General features: G+C 43.2%; 3 protein-coding genes and 1 long non-coding RNA gene across 5 annotated transcripts; 1 reads left to right on the forward strand and 3 right to left on the reverse strand.

Annotated features, from left to right (window-relative positions):
• Positions 1–357: 357 nt before the first annotated feature.
• On the reverse strand, positions 358–4,619 carry ppib (peptidylprolyl isomerase B (cyclophilin B)). The gene is made up of 5 exons (XM_046394446.1): positions 4,358–4,619; positions 3,403–3,516; positions 2,965–3,058; positions 2,242–2,426; positions 358–1,094 (listed from the first exon to the last, which is right to left on the reverse strand). The coding sequence occupies exons 1-5, from the start codon at positions 4,490–4,492 to the stop codon at positions 972–974; spliced, it is 651 nt and encodes a 216-aa protein (XP_046250402.1). The 5' UTR covers positions 4,493–4,619; the 3' UTR covers positions 358–971.
• Positions 4,620–5,124: 505 nt separating this feature from the next.
• Positions 5,125–11,428, reverse strand: adpgk (ADP-dependent glucokinase). Of its 2 annotated transcripts, none has more exons than XM_046394445.1 (8): positions 11,219–11,428; positions 9,792–10,038; positions 8,831–9,056; positions 8,664–8,726; positions 8,289–8,409; positions 7,973–8,169; positions 7,343–7,441; positions 5,125–7,195 (listed from the first exon to the last, which is right to left on the reverse strand). In XM_046394445.1, exons 2-8 carry the CDS (start codon positions 10,019–10,021, stop codon positions 6,635–6,637), a joined length of 1,497 nt encoding a protein of 498 aa, XP_046250401.1. In that variant the 5' UTR covers positions 10,022–10,038; positions 11,219–11,428; the 3' UTR covers positions 5,125–6,634. The 2 variants fall into 2 exon arrangements, with proteins under 2 accessions (XP_046250401.1, XP_046250400.1); XM_046394444.1 differs by having other exon boundaries at positions 5,125–7,198.
• A 1,326-nt stretch (positions 11,429–12,754) lies between these two features.
• snx22 (sorting nexin 22) lies at positions 12,755–18,807 on the reverse strand. The gene is made up of 7 exons (XM_046395133.1): positions 18,319–18,807; positions 15,821–15,904; positions 15,218–15,322; positions 14,604–14,698; positions 14,201–14,233; positions 13,896–13,963; positions 12,755–13,755 (listed from the first exon to the last, which is right to left on the reverse strand). The coding sequence occupies exons 1-7, from the start codon at positions 18,403–18,405 to the stop codon at positions 13,637–13,639; spliced, it is 591 nt and encodes a 196-aa protein (XP_046251089.1). The 5' UTR covers positions 18,406–18,807; the 3' UTR covers positions 12,755–13,636.
• Positions 17,808–19,061, forward strand: LOC124062392. The gene is made up of 2 exons (XR_006843909.1): positions 17,808–18,109; positions 18,224–19,061. It is a non-coding gene; the product is annotated as an uncharacterized LOC124062392 (long non-coding RNA).
• Positions 19,062–19,478: the final 417 nt, after the last annotated feature.

Consider the following 19,478-nt stretch of genomic DNA (forward strand, 5'->3'; position numbering starts at 1 on the left):
TTCCAGAGGTGTTCAAGAGAGGACAATGATGTGAGTTAGGAGTACACACAGTAGTCACAAGAAGAAGTGTCAGAAACTGTGTGCATGTATATATACTTTATGAATAAAAGTATTGCGACACACCTCTCTATTACTGAATTCAGGTGTGGTATGGAGCTGTTGTTCAGGGTTTGGGCTCGGCCCCCGACTTCCAGTGAAGGGAAATCTCAATGCTTCAGCACACCAAGACATTTTGGACAATGCTATGCTTCCAACTTTGTGGCAACAGTTTGTTGAAGGCCCTTTTCTATTCCAGCATGACTGTGTCCCAGTGCACAAAGCAAAGCTCCATAAAGACATGGTTGGATGAGTTTGGTGTGGAAGAACTTGACTGGCCCACACAGAGCCCTGACCTCAACCCCATCCAACACCTTTGGGGTGAACTGGAACGGAGACTGTGAGTCAGGATTTTGGTCCAACATCATTAGTACATATACCAAGCATTAATAATTACAACAGCTGAAACTCTTTCACAGTAAAAAGAGGTTAAGTCAGAAGAAGCTCTTAAGATTCAAACCTTGATTTTGCATCATGATTGTGGCACATAGGTGTACTTCAATCAAACAATTTAACAAAACTTGAAACCTTTATTTCAGATTTCTTTCTTCTTTTTTTTTTTTTACAAAAAAAAAAATCAAAAAAAAAAACAAAACAAAAAAAAACCAAAAAAACCACAACGTCAAGTTAAGTGCACCTTGGAATGCTCGTTGGTAAATGGACCCAGAGTGTCGTCATGGTCATGATTACTCGATGGTAATACTCTTCTGGTGCTTTGAGACGGCAGCCACCGCCACTGAATGACCCGAAGCCCCTTCTCCAGGACCACAGGGCCGTTAGTGATAAAAACATGGTCGCCTGCATGATACCCCCCACCCACCCAAACCTCAACAGCCCCCAGTCCTTTTTCCCCCTGTTCTGCCCGCAGCAGCACTCTACTCCTTGGCAACTGCAAATGGCTTCTCTACTTCGATTTTGCCACAATCGTGGATTGTGACGTCCTTGAGAGGCTTGTCGCGGCCGTCTGTCTTTGTGCTCTCGATCTTCTTCACCACCTCCTATAAGATTGAAAACAGGACATCAAGAGGGTTCAGGGTCTTCAAAGTCTCATTTCAGAAATTGTGAATTATAACAGCTTCTTCCTAAAACAACAAACAAGACAAATGTTCACCTCTAGCAACAATTAAATAATCTTGTCATGATTGTTTTATGGGACTTTTATCTCCTTAACCAATTTGTAGAAAATTAAAATGAAATAGTCTGATTTTGATATAGTGGCTGGCTGCAGAATCCACATCATCTTTGTCAAACTCTGCTGTTCAGATCCTTAATTTTAGGTAAAGTTACAGAATGTGATGCCATTTAATGCGATAAATGCTCCCCCCCTGCTTTAGCCGGCTGATGTGCCCTTGAGCAAGGCACTTAACCCCCAATTTGCTCCCTGGGTGCTTGATGCTGCCCACTGCTCCTGTGTGTGTTTCACTGCCTGTAATTTGCCGAGTGTTGCATGTGTGTGTTCAGCTAAGGATGGGTCAAATGCAGAAGACGAATTCAGTGTGTGTATGTAAAAATATACAGTTTATGCTGCCAATAAAAGCTGATTCTTGAGAAGGTGTCATCAGTAAAATGTACTTAAAACATCAGAAGTAAAAGCACTGGTTATACAGAACACGTTAATCAGTGTTTATTATACATTATAATGTTAGATTATTATTTTTATTATTATCACAGCATTGATGTGGAAGCATCATTGGAGCCAACCTCAGCCATTCTGTTGAAGTGTTTGGGAGGCACATTTAGATCTCCACTCCTCTGCACACAGCTCGGCTTCAGTGTGATCATTCTGATGACCGTTATATTCCTGATTCATTTCTGAGCCATTTTGCACCGTTGGCTCCCAACATCAAAACAAAAGCAGGATGTTAATATGCATTTAGATGCGGATGCATTTAGAAAAGTGGCCAAATGGCTGAGGGGGGGCACAGAGCAGGTAACTAGTACCTATTTTAGTCTGAAATGCTGTTTGGCATTTCAGCAGATACTGTATCTACTGGTGGGGAACCTGAACTGAACAGGATTTGTATATCACACGATAGCTCACTTTAGATATGATGTTCAGTCACCCACATGCAGCTGTTTTAACTTCCCCAGATGTGACCGAGACAGCGACCCAAGCATGTGATCACTGCCGGGCCTGACACTCACCATCCCCTCCAGAACCTTCCCAAAGACGACGTGTTTGCCGTCCAGCCATGGAGTCTGAACGGTGGTGATGAAAAACTGAGAGCCGTTGGTGTCTTTGCCAGCGTTTGCCATGCTGAGCCAGCCAGGGCTGTAGTGCTTCAGCTTGAAGTTCTCGTCAGGGAAACGGTCTCCATAGATGCTCTTGCCTTCATTTAGAGAAAAAAATATATTATTTGTACCGCCTACATCTGATGATTGTTGGTGTTAGGCATCAACTGCTGTTATTTCCACAGATATTCCCTCTCTGTAGCAGGCTTTACATCTCATATGACTGCTGCCCAGTGTTTATCTTCATGAATACTGCACAGTGCTGCGAGTCACTCTGAATGAGTTTATCTGCCAAGAGGCACAATGACACGTGCAACGTTTCTTTTCGGTGCCTTGGGTAAAACATTAATAAAACCAAGAAGTAAAGCCTCAGGTCATTAAGTTATAAAACACTCAGAGGATTGTTGCAAATGCTTGGAATCAAAATCAGAAAAAAAGCAAAAATAGACAGCTTGACAGCTTGCAGAGCTGAAGTAAAACCCGAAGAACACAAGCCCGAAACACCCCTTAAATCATTCAATGTTCAAGAGAGAACCGATGCGGAGTCACAGTCAGTAATGAGCAGGTTTGTTCCTGCAGAGACAAACTTGTGTCCCAGAGGGCATGTCTTTCTGCAGGTGACCGTGTCAGTCTTACCTCCAGTGCCGTCTCCCCTGGTGAAGTCTCCACCCTGGATCATGAACTCCTTGATGACTCTGTGGAATTTGCTGCCCTTGTACCCGAATCCTTTCTGTTTAATTAGAACAAACAAAAATAACCAACACTGGAAAAAAATGAAGAGAATGTCAGCTGCCACTATTTGACGTTTTCGACCAGGTGAAAGGACACCGTGTTTTGGGATTGTACACGAGGATGTTAAATGAACACGGCGTGGCTCATTTCACCTTCAACACTCACTGAGGCCTCCGACTCTGGCGCCCTTAGGGGCCGTAATAAACCTACATGTATGTCTACCGTATGTCGTCTCAATTAATGTTTTTCCTGCCCGTGTAATTTGCAGTCTGCCATAAATCTGGCGTCTTTGGGTGCACAGTATTAACTGTATGACAAACAACAGGGCTTTCATGTTCTCACCTCTCCTGTCGCCAGAGCCACAAAGTTGTCGACTGTTTTGGGAACAGTTTTCCCAAACAACCCGATGACGATTCTTCCAACGTCTTCATCTCCAATTCTCATGTCAAAGTACACCTGCAACAGAAGCCAAGCAGTGAAGTTATTTTACACTTCGATATCTCCCATGATGAGGATGATATTTTGAATAAAGATGGACGGGTTGACAGGCATGGGACATTTCAACGGGTGAATCTTTTCTCTTATTTTCTCTTCAGCGCCCCTCTGTCATTATGATAAAATTTCAGGCAACATAACTCATTTTACAATACAAATTCCAGGCGATAATTGTTGCAAGTGTAGAGTGAGTTTTCTATTGAGGAGTATTAGAAACTAAGAGCCTATAGGTCAGTTAGTGGCCGGTTCAACGCTTCCTTGTAACTGTAGACGTGGACAAACTGCTGCACCCAGACATAACAAGGCGAGACATGATCACATCTCCTGAGCTTCACAGAGCTGCAGCCAACGTGGTTACCTAAAAAAAGGACACCTCATTGATTTAAGACTAACAAGCAAGAGGGACAGTTGATAATAGCTAACCTATATTTGAAAATAATCCGTTAAGGTTAAGGCCGACGTACTAGCTACGACTGCTATGCTATCACCACTGGGATTAGCCAAGAGCAAAGGAATTTCATTCAGCTGGCTGTCTAGCAGCGTGTAGCGGTTAAACCGCTTACGTGCTCAAATTAATATCCACAATAACTGCACATACAACTAACGTTAGCCACCTGCTAGCTATCGTTAGCTTCCCAGCTAACAAGCCCCCCGATGCTGGGATTTAGCACAGGATTACCATGTAGAGGCTAATTTGGTGTGACGTGGCTTTACAGCCTTGGAGCTAGCGGTTAGCACAGAGGAAGAGCTCTGATTTTCAGACAGGATCCACTAGCGAGTTAGCTAGCGTGCTACCGCGTACCTTCGCCGTCACTTTGGGGCCCTTCTTCTTCTCGTCCGCAGATGAGCCATTGGGGAAAGCCAAAAAAATCAGCGATCCCACGATGACTGTGACAGCTACAAGGAACTTCATCCTCCTCTCGCAGAGTCTAACCATCAACAAGAAAAATCGGTAGCCCGGGGACGGCCTACTAATCTTGCTACCTTTATATAAGCCGGGGGGTTGGAGTGTGGTATCCGGGGTGGAGACTGCCGTGGCGGCCGGTCCAGGCTCCAGGCTGAGCTGCCTCCACGACACAGGGGCCGGGCATCCGCACGGCGCATAGACGCACGGGGCTCTCATTGGTTCACGTAGCGGAGCATTGCAGCCAATCAGAAGCAGACGCGTGACATTTTTTTTTTATCTGATTATATAGTAAAAATAAAGTACATACAGGATGTTCCCACGTGCTAATATTCCTAACACGCACAGTAGGCAGATATTTAATAAAAACAATGCTAAAATCTATTTCAGAGACATGCTTTTATGTATGTGCCATTGTAGAAGATGATACAAGACTGGCAGCCTATTCATACTGGGTATACACTGAGGAGACTTAACACTCAAAAGAGCATAACAGATATTTTGTAGTGTCTTGTCTACCATTTTTCCTTTACAATTTAAAAAAGCTGCTTTATATAAGTCAGTTGACAAATCGCACATTCAATTAATCATTTCAGCACTAATTTTACATTCTTTTAACTTTAAGAAATATGCAAAAAAATCTGCAGCAACACAATAGAGCCAAGTACTTTTCTCCATACATATTTTAATGACAAACTCCATGTAGATGAAACTTACTGTTGACAGTTACAAATGTTAAAAACATGAGACACAAACAACGAAATGATTAAAGTTGAATAGATTGTACTTGCTAAAAAATAAAGGGTGGGAATCGGAGTTAAGGTTACATTCACCTTTGCAGGCACACCTGCCACTTCCTACTAGTGCAAAGAATTAATTCTGCTAAACAAGACGACATACATGCTTTTATTTTGTATGTCTGCATTAAGACTCCATTATTGCATGCCTTCGGTGGCCATGTGAGGTATACAAATAGACTGTTCTGACAGCTAGACACTGTCCTTCTGACACGATGCAGGTGCTCTCAAGTAAGTTCTGAAAAACAACGACCCATGAAAAAGCACAATTTATCTGTATGCTGGAATCTGAAGCTTTCTTTGCAGTATGATACACTGGCCAGTTATTAAGGTTTTTTTAGTCAATGATGTTGCATGATCACATTTTATAAGTGATGCAAAGCTATAACAATAAACAAATAAGTACAGTGACCCTGATAATCTGACTGTAAACTGAGCTTTACTGCATAACAAAGGATCCCCTTCAAAACCACGTTTGCATTTGTAATTCGTAATTTATACGGACGTTGCATCAGGAATTTACAACATAGAGCAAGATTATAACGACTCTATAATATCTGCTATTTGCACTATGCAGTTTCCAAACTCTAAACGACTTTACAGAGGGAGTGTTGAGGCAAAAAGCTTAGAAAACACAAACTTTGTCACACTCTAGAACTTTTATCGTCACGGGACAAACGACAAAAAGGTCAAGTATATCTAGATAACAGTTACAAGAAGTCAGACACCAGTGGGTGTCTGAATGAGCTTTCAAGTGACTGAGTAACTATGTGACATGAATGCACCAAAAGTTGAGGAAACAAAGAACATCATGAATACCACTTAGTTTCTACAATATGGTAAGAAGGTCTTCCATTTCCAGTCAGACTCAATCGTCTTTATGTGTGTATATCTCAGAAAGGTAACTGATGTGATGCTTCATTTTAAGTTTGTTTGGCTCTGAAATATCAATAAAATATTTAATAATAACTTTTCTTTTCTCAAGGCACAGCATACTGAAGGTATGCAGGTCAAAGTAAATTAGGTGAACCAACAAAACTCCGTGGAGTTTGTGAAGATGGCTTTGATGGCTCGGTGCATATAGTCAGGCCACGTCACAGACCGGTCAGACCCACTTCTGGAAAAGTTCTGCATCAGTTTCTGTGTCTGCTGGGGGATTAGAGGAGGGAGAACAGAGCAGGCTGGAGGAGTCATCAGGCAGGATTTTCCTCAGGGAAGGACGACACAGAACCTGGTTCAGGACTCGGAGGTCAGGCCAAGTTTAGAAACAAGAATCCAACCCGACAGCCACAGCTTTGTGTTTGAAACTTCACGGGGTCTGTTCAGCACTTCCTGTCAATGTTTTCCAGACAAATGGAGTGTCAGATTCCAGCAAACCTCAGAAGGGCTGCTGGGTCTTTAACTCTGAGTACACTAGTCCCTCTGCTGAGATGGCATCTCCGAGCCCTACTGTCCGAAGTGGCTGTTTGCAGACCAGCACTGGTGTCATGTGAAAGGTGACATTTCCTCTGTGCCACACAGTAACAGGCTCCGCTGGGTTCAGGAAAAGCTTCTCTCGTGGCTCAGTGTGTGAGCTGTGAAACTCAAGTGGGGCTTTGAGCTCCACTTTGCTAATGTCAACAGACCGGAGGCCACAGGCCTGACTGCTGGCCACTCGCGCTCCAGCCATCACTGCTGCCGCCTGGTTCCCCCAGTAGCCATCCACCGTCACCAGGATGTGGTAGGCCAGTGTGTGGAAGTGAATGCGAGTCAGGTCTGCTTCTGACGAGGGGTCGCTGCGGCCATGCTGTTCCAGGATCCAGAGGAGGATGTCGCTTACCCGGCCCACGTCTGGAATACCATCCCAGGCAGCCAACTCAGCGTGAGGCCCCTGACCGGCCTGGGAGAGGAAGAGCAGCTCCTGCTCATTCAGCCCAATAGAGCTGACAATGGGCATAACCTGCTAACAGGAAACAGAGGAAAAACTTTAATTAAATATGCGGAACTCCTTAGGGATTTGTGGATTTTGAGCACACTCCTCTATTCTCTGTCAGGGACTTTGTGACGTTAGCTTCTTCAGAGACTCTTAGACACAACTGACATGTACCTCCTGCATGATGCTGTTCATGTAGTCTTTGTCGGTCATGCTTGCCAGCTCCAGGTGGATGGGAATATCTTTACGAATGGCAGAAATGGCAGACACAGCCTTCAGGGAGGAAGAAAGTATGAGATATTAGATAAACTACTCCTAAATGTACGTAGTTTGAGTCACTGCCATGTGACTATGCACTCCTGGGCATCAGGAGGTGTTTTGTGATGAACAATTCACCCCTGCTTTAGCTTTATACTTTGAGTCTTCCATGTCCATGCAACTTTAATGAAGTAGTTTCAATTTTAAGTACATCACCAGAGTTTTTGTTCCTGAATACAGTACACACAAACCAAGCTTTTCAATTAATGAAAGTTAGCTTTTTTTAAACTCAATTTCATTAGTATAAAAGACAGGTAATCACCTTTACTTTTCACTGACCACACATCAACAGGCTAAATGCAGACATTTTTTGCTGTGATAATGTGATTAAAGTTTAATATCACTTCACTGGACTGCAGGCAGAAACATCAGATTATTATATAACGTATGATTTGCATGAAATGGGCAAAACACATAAAAACACCATCTCTGTTAATGAACAGAAACAGCTGGGGAAACTGTGAAGGGCAACTTTTAGCCACTGACCTCTTTCAGTCGCTCTTCCCACAGCTCTCTGCCCTGACCCTCCATCATGTGGAGCCCTGACAGGACGACCAGATCCGGCTGAAACTCGTCCAGACTCGCCACAAATGTCTCCAGGGAGCTCATCTCTCCATTAGACACATCGTGAGAGAAGATGAAGCGGTTGGCTTGGGGTGCCTGAGTTGATCCCCACTGTTCACCTAAATGCACAGAAGAAGACCAAACACGGCTGCTGTATTACGCATCTTAACCGAATGAAGGAATCTTGTGTAACAGTATAACAGATACTGCAGAAGCTGTAGCCTGCTCTTCTCTTTACCCGCTTTATACTCCAGGATGAGGTGAAATTCATCCATCTCTTGGAGGGATTCTGGGGGAACGACTATCTGCTCATCCAGCATCTCATGCAGCTTAGGACCGACTGGCCCGCATAACAAGACCTGTAGTATAACGATATTTATAGTCAGCCTTCACTGTTTGATCCTGAACAGATCTGGCAGATATGTCCTCAAAACAGCCCCATACCACACTTGAACTCAATAATTAAGAGGTGTGTCCCAATATTTTGTCTGTATAGTTTACTTATATTTGACAGCTTGAAATATCGATGTGCACTTAAATGGCCCAGACTATCTTTAAGAGCTTGTTTAATTTGGATAATTAAGGGTTTATAAGAATAAGCGCACTGTTGTACCATCAGATCAGGGTAGGTTGCAAGCTTCTGGCCAATGAGGGCAGCATTCCCTCCCACATACAGCTGGAAGAAGACAAAAGCAAAGTTCAGCAGGAAGAAGATAATTTAAAATATCAAAAATCAAGCAGGCGTCTGCTGAGACAGTTTGGGGAGTCAGGTGGCCTTGCCTTTGCACTGGGGTACTCTGCTGCTGCACGTGCAATCCTCTGAAAGACCTCCTTGTCGCTAAAGAAACGTTCGGCAGCTGCCCCACGCCCCATGTAATGGATGAAGGCTTCCCTCAAGTCCTCTTTGGAGTGCAGGACTTCGTGATCCATGCCGGTGCCAGGATCCACAGCCAGAGCCTGCAGCAGTCCCACTCCTGAGACGACCACGTCAACACAGGCATTCACCCTGAACAAGAGAGGAGCCAGTCAGAGGAGCCAAGTCTTTTTCCTAATTTAGACTTTAATAACAAATAATCGTGAGGATATACTATACACTTAAGGCCTGTTCCTGATCAGACCAAGGGAGATGGGCAGCTGTTTTTAAAGTGCCAAGAATCAAATTAGTGTGGTGACGGTAAGACAATCAATTAAACTTGTTTCTTGAAGAATGTCACTGTTTTGTGCAGATACAATTTCTTTAAAATGCCACCAGGTTTGCTTGTTTTAAAAGGTACAGTGAAATAATAAAATATAAAAAAAATATATTATCTATGTTCTTATCCTGAGCATTAATTGTCCCATTATCTCTTTGTTAATGTGAACTGTATGTATAGGAGGGGTGAGACGGTCCTGTACAGCTCCATACCCCTCTCCTAATGTGCCACACTCACACACTCTGCTTAGCTTACATTGTTACTGTCATTTCACTGTGACTCTAAAGATCAGATAGGAACCGTTCCTACATTAGTTCCCCCTTCCCTTCTCTCCTTGGTAGAACAACCTGTCCATCTCTCTGGTAGGCAGTCTTTCAGGTGCAGCCAATCATCACCTTCCTCCTTTTTAAAAACACTGATCCAGCTGTTGTTCCCTCATCCCTGATGTCATTCTAAAGCAGCCTAAAGGCTCAATTCACTGGGACGTCGGCATCGCTCCTTCTTCAACATGCCAGCGTACAGTGGCACAATTCAACAATCTAACTCACCCTACTGCCACTTTGCTCCACTGCCTGGTTGGCAGGGTTATCAGAGTCTCCCAGGCAGTGGAGATCACCTGCTCCAGGCCGTTTTGGCTGTTCTGGCTGTGAGAGGACGGCTGAAAGTTTGGCAGGCTGATATACTGCAGAATCTGCTCTGGCAGGTCCGGGCTGCCGTGGTAGAAATAGCCAACAGCTAATGCCAGCACGGCTGCTGCTGCTGAAGCCTTCCTCCACATGATGCTCCAACACACTCCTGCAACAAAGGGAACCAGTCAGTTCCCTCTCTCATATCAAACATTAGCGTTCAAACGTGATTAAACACTGAATTACATGGGGTTGAATTAGAGCTGAAATTGATTCTGAGTTGATTAATAGCTAAAATGAAAATTGATCAGAAACTATTCTAATTATTAATTAAGCATTTTTGAAAGAAAATGCCAAACATTTGACAGTTCTCAAATGTGAATATGTGCATTTCTTGGTCCTACATCAAAGTAACTAGAGTTTTTACTGCCAGTCAGTCAGACAGGTTCATGTGATATGTGTTTCCAGTTTTATGATGTTTTAGTTCAAAAGAGGAATTGATATTGGGAAAATAGTGGCAGATTAATCTTTAGATGCAACCCTGCTTTAATACAAGGATTCTGATACACTTCATCCTATAAATCTAACAATTATTCAAATTATTCAAATGTCAGAAAAAAAACAAAAAAACACAGGAAAATCTTCACATTTGAGAACTCGAAACAAACATGAAATATGAATGTGAAAATGACAATTGATTATCAAAATATATGCAGATTCCCCTTTGAAAAATTGATCGATTAATCGGCAAACTGCAACTCTAGGAGGAAGTGGCTATGAAATCAAACGAACCATAGTGTACATAATTACCAAAATAAAAGAATGAGATGCAGAGAATGTATGATCGAGATTTCCTGTATGTGCACAATGTGAAGTGTGCATATCAGCATATTAACCCTCCTTGCAGGTATTTCACTAGACTTGCCTCTTACTCACAGGATGAGCTCGACTTTCACACCTGGATGACAATGCAGCTTCTAAACTTATTCTTTACATTCTCATGTGTTGACCCAGGAGTACTGGGAAAAACAGAGCAAGTGGCTTTGCCCTTTAGGCTGCAACTCTGCCGTGTACTTTATGGTACAGTATGCAGGGTTTGAGTTACTGCTAACGTGGACACACACAATTTGTTAGCTAACACGCTAGCACCAGCACACGGGAGTGTACGCTATGTTTGGCTACAGTTTAGCAAAGCTAATCTGACAGCAGCAAGTAGCTTCTAGCCCGGCTTAGCAAGCAATCTAATTTACGGAAGAGCGAGGCAGCCAGAGACTTTCCGTAAACATTTGAATTAAAGCCGTTGTTAAAACAGAAGCAGTCAAAGCTGCACAATTCTGAGAGACACGTACCAATAATGTGCAGGCTTCAAGTTTCTTAGCCAGGAAGAGGGTCCTGTTTCCTCCTAAATCACAGAGAGAGCATTTAGCTTGCTGAGCACTGCCGGTTAAGGGAGAAGTCAGAGCGGGTCATTGAAGGAGCAATGATTGGGAAAGACGGCAGACTGAGACCATAGGCACACGGCAGCAGCACCGGCGACTTCCGCCTACGGCTCTGCGCATGCGCCGCAACAGGATACATTCACTTAAGAGAGCAGAGCGAAAGAAGAATCAGCTTTATTGACAGTATATATATTTTTACATACACACACTGAATTCGTCTTCTGCATTTGGCCCATCCTTAGTTAAACACACACATGCAACACCCGGCAAATTACATGCAGTGAAACACACACAGGAGCAGTGGGCAGCATCAAGCGCCTGGGGAGCATATTGGGGGGTTAAGTGCCTTGCTCAAGGGCACATCAGCCGGCTAATGGAGGGGTGGGGACATTTTTCGCATTAATCACTCCACCACACCCAAATTTTTCCTGCCCGTCCCGTGGGGGAATCAAACCGGTGACCCAACCTGTAGGCCACGGCTGCCCCCTTCGAGGGTAAAAAGTCTTTACATGAAAACAAAAAAACAGCTTGAGGGACTTGCAATTTTGGAGGCTTTGACAAAAAACTGTTTATGTGTTTATGTTATTAAATTTACAGACTCTCCGTGTCCAACAATGTTCTTGTTGGCTCTTCACTGATTTCACACATCAACATAATCAGTTCATCCCTCATGAAGAATTAATACCTAACCCATTTTAACCCAGAGTTTAATGTATTATGTCATATAACATCTTTAGTGGCCCTGAAGGGAGATTTCTCAGGTCTAAAAGGCCTGAGGATGGTGATTAGATATGCTGTCACAGAAAGTATGTATTACAAACTGGAGGTATGGAATATGAAAGACTTTCAGGAAAGATAAAAAAAAATTATCAAAACCCAAAACTACATTGCATTATGGGAAAGGCAGGATTCAGCAAGTTTAGAGCTTATCCATACCAAATATTAAAAAGTGAGCACATCTCACTCTAAAGTGCTGGAACAGTTCACAAAAACAAATCGAGCATTCAACCTGAAAATATACTCACAGAGGGGAATCTGGTCCTCCATGGCACTGGACGAATTCAAATCTTTGAGGCTAGATTCTATGTGTGACATGTTATTACTGTTGTTAACCAAGTTAGCAGTCTCTGCTTTGATCACCAACAAACTCTTCTCGCTGTTTGACCTTTCATTCTGAGTCCACGTGCTCCTCCAGCTGCTTTCAGCCACACAGCATCCAGAAAATGTACTTAACCGGTTTGATTTTGTGACTGAACTCTGTGAGTGAACAGGTCCAACCAGGTTTTGAATTTAACCAAACAGGAATTCATTTACAACTGCTCTCTGGCTGCCTCATCCCCCTCAGGCAAACATGTGGGAATGTGCTGCTTGTTGCTGCTTGTAAGCCATTTTGCTGGAGGCTGAGGTGTGGCGAGGCAGCTCGCATTTAAATTCACGCTGGATGAGTCGCATTTAATTCTTTATTATAATTTCAATAGAAACAAGATGATACAAAAGTGCTTGCAGTATATGCAAACTTCAAAAACACCTGTTTACACAAAACAGTTGTGTCAGCACCAGCATGTGAAGAGTCTTCACAGGCACGCATGTATGTGTTTTGTCTTTTCAGTCTGTAATACATGAGACAAACTGGGACAAGACTGGAAACAAGAATTTCTTTATAAAAAACACAAAAACAAAAACTGACCCCCCCCCCTCATCCCACGCTGCTCCTTTATTTTAAAATCAAACTAAGCTACAGTGTTGCTAAACTGAATAAAAGGCACATCTGCAAGTGGCCACATTTTCATTAAAAACAGTTTGCTGCTTTAACACCCGTCCTCATACATCAGCACACACACACACTGAGTGACTGACTCTGCAAACAGATTTTTAAAATGATATTTGGCCTCAATATGAGATTCCCAGAGGGCTGTAATGAGGCCGAGCACCACAACAGGAGGACCATCGGAACAGCAAAGCCTGCGTTTCGGGTTTAATTCCCACTTGGGCCGCTGATGTTGTACAAAAACGTCCTCCAAAGTGACCTACTTCAGGCCGGTTTTCTTTTGCGTCATGCAAGTGTATGTTTTCACTTACTGTGTACTCGACTGCACGGCATGAAGGGATGCCGAGAGTGGATGTGTCAGTCACTGAGAACGGAGACTCCAGTCTGCAGTGTAGCTCATACACTCCAGAACTGAAGAGCAACATTAGGCTCTTGTCTCACTTCACGGTTTTTATAATGCTTGGTTTTAGGAGGTGCTGAGGGGGCTGCAGCTCACTACTTCCCATCTTCCAGGACTGCTTTTTCTATTTTAAAATATTAAATCCTACAAACTATACATTTCAGGCCTCTATTGAGGCGGTGGGGTCGGACTCGGCGAGAGTCGGGGCAGTGAAGCTGACACGAACATCCCGGGGGTAAAAACCCTGGAGCACCCCGTCCACAACGACGTCTGGGAGACCTGCAAGACGGAGCTCAGGCTTTATACTGTGCACACACGCTTTTCAATTCAAATGCAGCTGTTTCTCAGTGTCAAGATGGTTCAGGATAGATTCAGCTCCATTACAAAACGTTGTCCAGGAGCAGTCTGATCTCTCCTACCTGTTGTGCGGTCAGAGAGATAAGGATCCTGAAAAAATCCCATCACTCGCTGATGTGGTAACTGATAACTGAGGAAACAAAGGTGAAATATGACCGATCAGACTTAATGTGATGGCTAAAAACAGAAAATCTTTGTCAGCTTGCATTAAAGACAACACACGCAGGTTCTGACACACATGCTTCTCATTGCAGTGATTGCATTACGGTTCTTCTCATGCCTCTTGGGGTCTGAATCAGGGTTTATATGAAATCTGCACGACCACAAAGACATCCTGAAAAATGTGAAACACGAGCAAAGATCTTACCTGTCATCCTGACTGTCCAACTCATCAAGTGATCTGAAATTAGAGCACATAACTCTTACACATTTGCTGCAACTTAACCTCTCTAAGGACTACAGGCTAGTCCACAATGCAGAAAGTAACTTCCTAGTGTTCATAAAGTTTCTTGTGAAAGGATAATACAGCTTGTCCACGTACATCACAGTAACTTTTATAGTAGTTACTCTCAAGACAAAAAAAACGATCGGTTACACGTCTGCACAGCGTCGATCATTGGCTGCACTGCGGGTTAAAGTCTGTGCCGCTGCTGCACATCACTGTGTGAAATGTTATTAAAGTCTTATGTGGGTCAATTCCCTTCCAGGCCAAAAACAGAAGGTCTAAATGTCTGTGGATGCAGTCGGAGGAGTCCGAACTGATGACTTACTCCGTGCTGCTGATCTTGTTGCCCGTGTGAAAGTGTTTGACATGGAGGAAGTCCAGCAGCACCTGCGGCACGTCTTCATTTTGATAGATGATGTCCTGGCCAACACAGAACAACCGAACTTGTAAAGCTGTATTTGTGGTTCACCTAATTGCAAGACCGTGAAGTCGTTGTCAAGCAAGACGTCCATGAATAACTGATCGTGGCAAAACATAAAAACACATTTTCATTATACTGTACGTCAGTGAAAAGCATTAGATTATTTGACATAGGATCAAATAATCAAGTGGCACAATCTTCAACATCCAAATTTCTTTCAGAACTGCAGGATTACTTTAGATCCAAACCCAAATCTCTGGTTCAGGCCTTGCAATAATCGGACCCTTCCTGGGGCCCAAAGTTTTAGAAAAAGCAGAAGTGCACTGTCCACTGGGAAGCAGGAAGAGAGACACGGCATGGCCGGTGCTAAAAGGAGGATGGCACTAAAACCATCTGTGGTGGACGTGATTCTCTTCCTCTACAACGTCTGCTCTTGAGAAATATAACTCTGATGAGTTTACAGACCACAAAACACGAGGGCTGAATCGCACTTGTGAGAAGACACCTGGGTGTGTTACCTGGATGTAGTCTTCCAGCTCCTGCCTCCTCTGCTCCAGGGGTTTGGTCCTCAGATGGGGGTTCCTTTTGCTTGGGAAATCTGGAGTCTGGATGATCTTCCTGAGCTGCGGGTACCGCGAGATACAAAATGAACCTTCAAATCCACTGTAATGAACTGACCGCTCACAGAACAAACACGAAGCGGCTGAAATTAAAAGGTAACCCGGGAGGTTTGTGACCACTGGTTTCTATGAGCGGGTCTCCTGTTTTGTGAGTATATCACGAGTTCGATCAGCAGCAGAGCTCAGCTGTCCTGTGATGTAAAACCATACACTAAATAATATAAAAAACTGTCAAGTTTACAACTATCAGTAAGTAACAGGGCGGTTCCCAAAAAAAGACCTTATTTGTCTTTTCTGAAACGTCACTGCTACAATAAAACACAGATTGAGACCATCAAAGCTAAGCTGTCTTGTGATTTAAAACTGCCTTATTTAATGTGGGGAGAAAATGATGCGTTCAACAGCATGACGTGCAGAGCTGCACACAGTACACAGTCAAGAAGTGCCTAAGTGACTGTGACTGACTGTGGACAGAAAGCACATAAAGTTAAATATACAAACTTTTCTGTGCAGAGTCTGGAATTCGCTGTTTCTTCTGAGCACAAAATGTTTCCTCTCGTTGAACAAAACCTCGACTCTGAAAAGCTGCAAACAAAAGACAGAAGAAGGACAAAGGCTGCGTTATTCACAACACGTCGTTCCACAGAAACCCAATGTCATACTTGAATTATTCTAATGACATAAAGCTTAACAAGGCTTAAAATTGGTTTTCCGTCTTTCGTGGGTACGTGTACCGTGACATTAATTTACCACCTTTATCATCCACCAGGCTCACATAAAACAGCCTCATCCCATCCAGCCTTGAACACTTTTGTACTGAACCAGCAGCTTCAGTTATAATAAAATAAAAATAAAATACAACTTAAAAAAGAGAAAAAGCTCAGATTTCTCTGTGAACCCCACATACAAGTTTTATCTACAACTGCTGCACATTTTAATTACAGACTGATGAAAAAGTTCAAGGTTGTCATTTCTCCACCAGGAGGAGGCACATCACTTCAGATTTCACTGTGATTGGATGAGCACGAGCTGCTTGTTACATGAATGACACACAGGATGTTGTGTGTGTGTGTGTGTGTGTGTGTTACGGCTGAAACTTCATAAGTTCAACGCAGCCCAAGAGACTGGATGAATAAGATGCATTCAGGTGATGAGGTGCTCATCCTTCATTTTAAAACATTAACACAATCCCTGTAACTAATCCCTTTTACTATTAATTACTGTCAACAAACCCCCTGCTTTAAACACTTTTTACAGTAACATCTGGGATTTGGAGGCTCTTAATGATGAAGTTAAATTAGAGCTTTGCTTGGGAACCCATTTTAACCCATAAGAACCCGCCGTGACGCGTTTAAATGAGGAAAAAATTCAGTATAAACACCCAAACATATCTGTAACATTACAGATACGAGGAGGCACTTTTTCTGAAACAACTTCATAAATGTGTTACATGTGGTCCATTTGATCTGTTTTATATCCTCCGTAATTTTTCTATTAAGAAAAATATTTCTGGGTTCTTATGGGTTAAATGAATTCATCATTCTCATAAAGCAGAACCAAAACTCTGATCACCCAGCGGCGAGAACTTTAGATGTATCTCACGTCACTTGCTCTCGCAATAATCAATCAGGTGATCACAAATCTGTTGAGATACTGAACGTCTCAAGGTTTGTCTGAAAACTGAGACGCCACATGTGTTCATTTTAGCCTTTTCCTTGTCTTAACAAGCCTTTACGTGAGTGTGTGCTGCCCAGCATCGGGTACTGTGTGCGTGAGTGTTTACAGTGAGAGGGGGAACATGTACTGCAGTAAAACGTCACCAGTGTTTTACAGCTTTCTGTTCCCTCAGGTTGGGACCAGCGGTGGAAGGTTACTAATCACATTCACTCAAGAACAACGTTGAGCTACTTGTACTTCACTCATGTGCTTCCATTTTATGCTTCGTTATGCTCCAGTTTCAGGGAGAAAAGGGATATTCCACTTTTTCCACGACTGTCTTTGTCTGACAGCTTTTAGGTTATTTTCAGATTAAGATTTTACCTACATGTGATGGGCTTATAAAATATTACAGCTGCAATGGTTAGTGGATCAACTGATTAGTCAACTGATGGAACTTTAGCTGCCAAATATTCTGATAAACGACTGATAGTATAAGTGGGAGTTTTGGACTGCTGGTTGGACAAAAGAAGCAACTTCGAAGACGTCGCTGTTGGCTCTGGGAATTTGTGATGAGAATTTCTGGCAAATTTTCTCGAAAAGATTTGAGTTTAAGTGTGAAAATAACTGTCAAATTAATAGATAATGAAAATAATCTGCTGTTGCAGCCTTCTAAAACATCTTCAGCTCATTATGAAGTAAACCAACCAACATCTTAAACATGTGAAATCAGCTCCAGCTGCTCTGACTGCAACACTAAAACACAACATTAACAACGTGCTTACAGACGACTCTTAGGTTTGAGCCTTTTCTAATTTCCATTATGTAATTATTTATGATTGAAAGCAGGACTTTCACTTCATCCACCACAAGCTAAGACCTTAAAGTACGTGGAGGCGTGTGCGCGTGAAGAAATACACGTTACTCCTCAGTGGTAGACTGTGCTGTTATTAAGTACTTGTACTCCACTATGCAAACAGAACGTACGGCAGGCGTACCGTTTCCACGTCAATGCATCAATAAGACTCGGCTTCGCATGAAAACAGTTTTACTGTGACGGAGAGCTTTTAAACTTTTAACTTTTACAAAGTCGGTGATGTGAATGTTTCTTTAACCAGTGCAAACAAAGCTCAGGTAAACAAACAAACAACCTCCACTGACATTCAGACGGCTTTGTACGATCTGAGCAGCTGTTTGCTTGCACCTCTGCGCAGGTCTGGGCTCATCTCACTTTCACTCTTCCTGCAGCTCGTCGGCTCACCTGGCGTCGCGTCAGCTCACCTTTACGGCCAAACGTGTGTTTCCGCTGCCGGGACTGGCGACAGACTGGACGTTTTCCTCACCTTTTTGGACTTTCCCGACTCATCCACCTCCCTCTCCATCGAAGGTATCGACACCTCAATCATGGGGAAATCTTTCTCCAACACCATCGGGACTTGGCACACCGTCGCAGATTAACTTCCTACGGCTGACTGCAAACTGAGACGCTGACTTCAGCCGCTTTCCTCCGCGTCCAGGAACAAGAAAACACGACGAGTCCGCCTGTCGGCTGCCGCTCTGCGGTCGCCTTCCTCCGCTGCTCCACCTACACACTAATTGAACAAACCCAGGAGTCAGGCGCATCAGGGACGTTAAAGGTGCAGTCCAACATTTAGGAGTAAAAGTCAGTGAGTTTACAACAACGCAGAGTTCATCGTGTGGGCGGAGAGCGTGTCGGTTAATGAAAGTTTAGTTTCCCTCTGCTGCTGGCTGGCATCCATCTGAAGGTGTGTCGTGTCTGAGGCTCAGAGCTTCGTGTGCCACACTTTTCTTTTGAGAAAGAAGAAATGATTTTAAACTTGTACCACATACGGGCCGGGGCCGGGATTTCCTCAGCCTCTGACAACTTTGACCAGACTCCTACTCTTCAATTCACTTGTTCCTTTATTTATTTATTTATTCGGTGAAAGTTAGGCTGTTTTCTCATTAAGATTTATTTCCTCAGCCTGCAGACTCTGAGGAAGACTTTTATTATGTTACTCTGTTTTTGCATTTTTACTTGTGCTTCTGTGCACCACCTGATGTTTAATAAAATTAATTAACATCATATTGAGTTTATGAGCGGGCCTACTCTGTGATGCACAAAATGCTCCCTGTCACAGTGCTGAACCATTTATTTGCTGTATTTCAATGTTCAAAAATGTTTTACAAGCTTATCTCGTGTTTTGAATGTAAAATCTGAGTATGTGACTGAAAATCACACGTGAAAACACCAATTCAACAAAGGCACTTTAACTACTGTCTTTGATTTTATAACCTGAAATGTCCTTCAAATGTCCTAAATGGTTTGTGTCCCTTCATGCTGCAGCTCTGTCACACTGAGAAAAAAGCAAGTCTAATCACATTTTCAACCTGTGTGACGCAGTGCCAGAGTTTATGAGGAACACATAAAGAGGAAATGGCTGCTCTCAGGTCAGTTCAGGAAACAATCCTTAACTTCAGCAAAGGACAGCTCCTCAACCAA

The sequence above is a fragment of the Scatophagus argus genome, chromosome 7, assembly GCF_020382885.2.
Source record: "Scatophagus argus isolate fScaArg1 chromosome 7, fScaArg1.pri, whole genome shotgun sequence".
Taxonomy (NCBI): domain Eukaryota; kingdom Metazoa; phylum Chordata; class Actinopteri; family Scatophagidae; genus Scatophagus; species Scatophagus argus.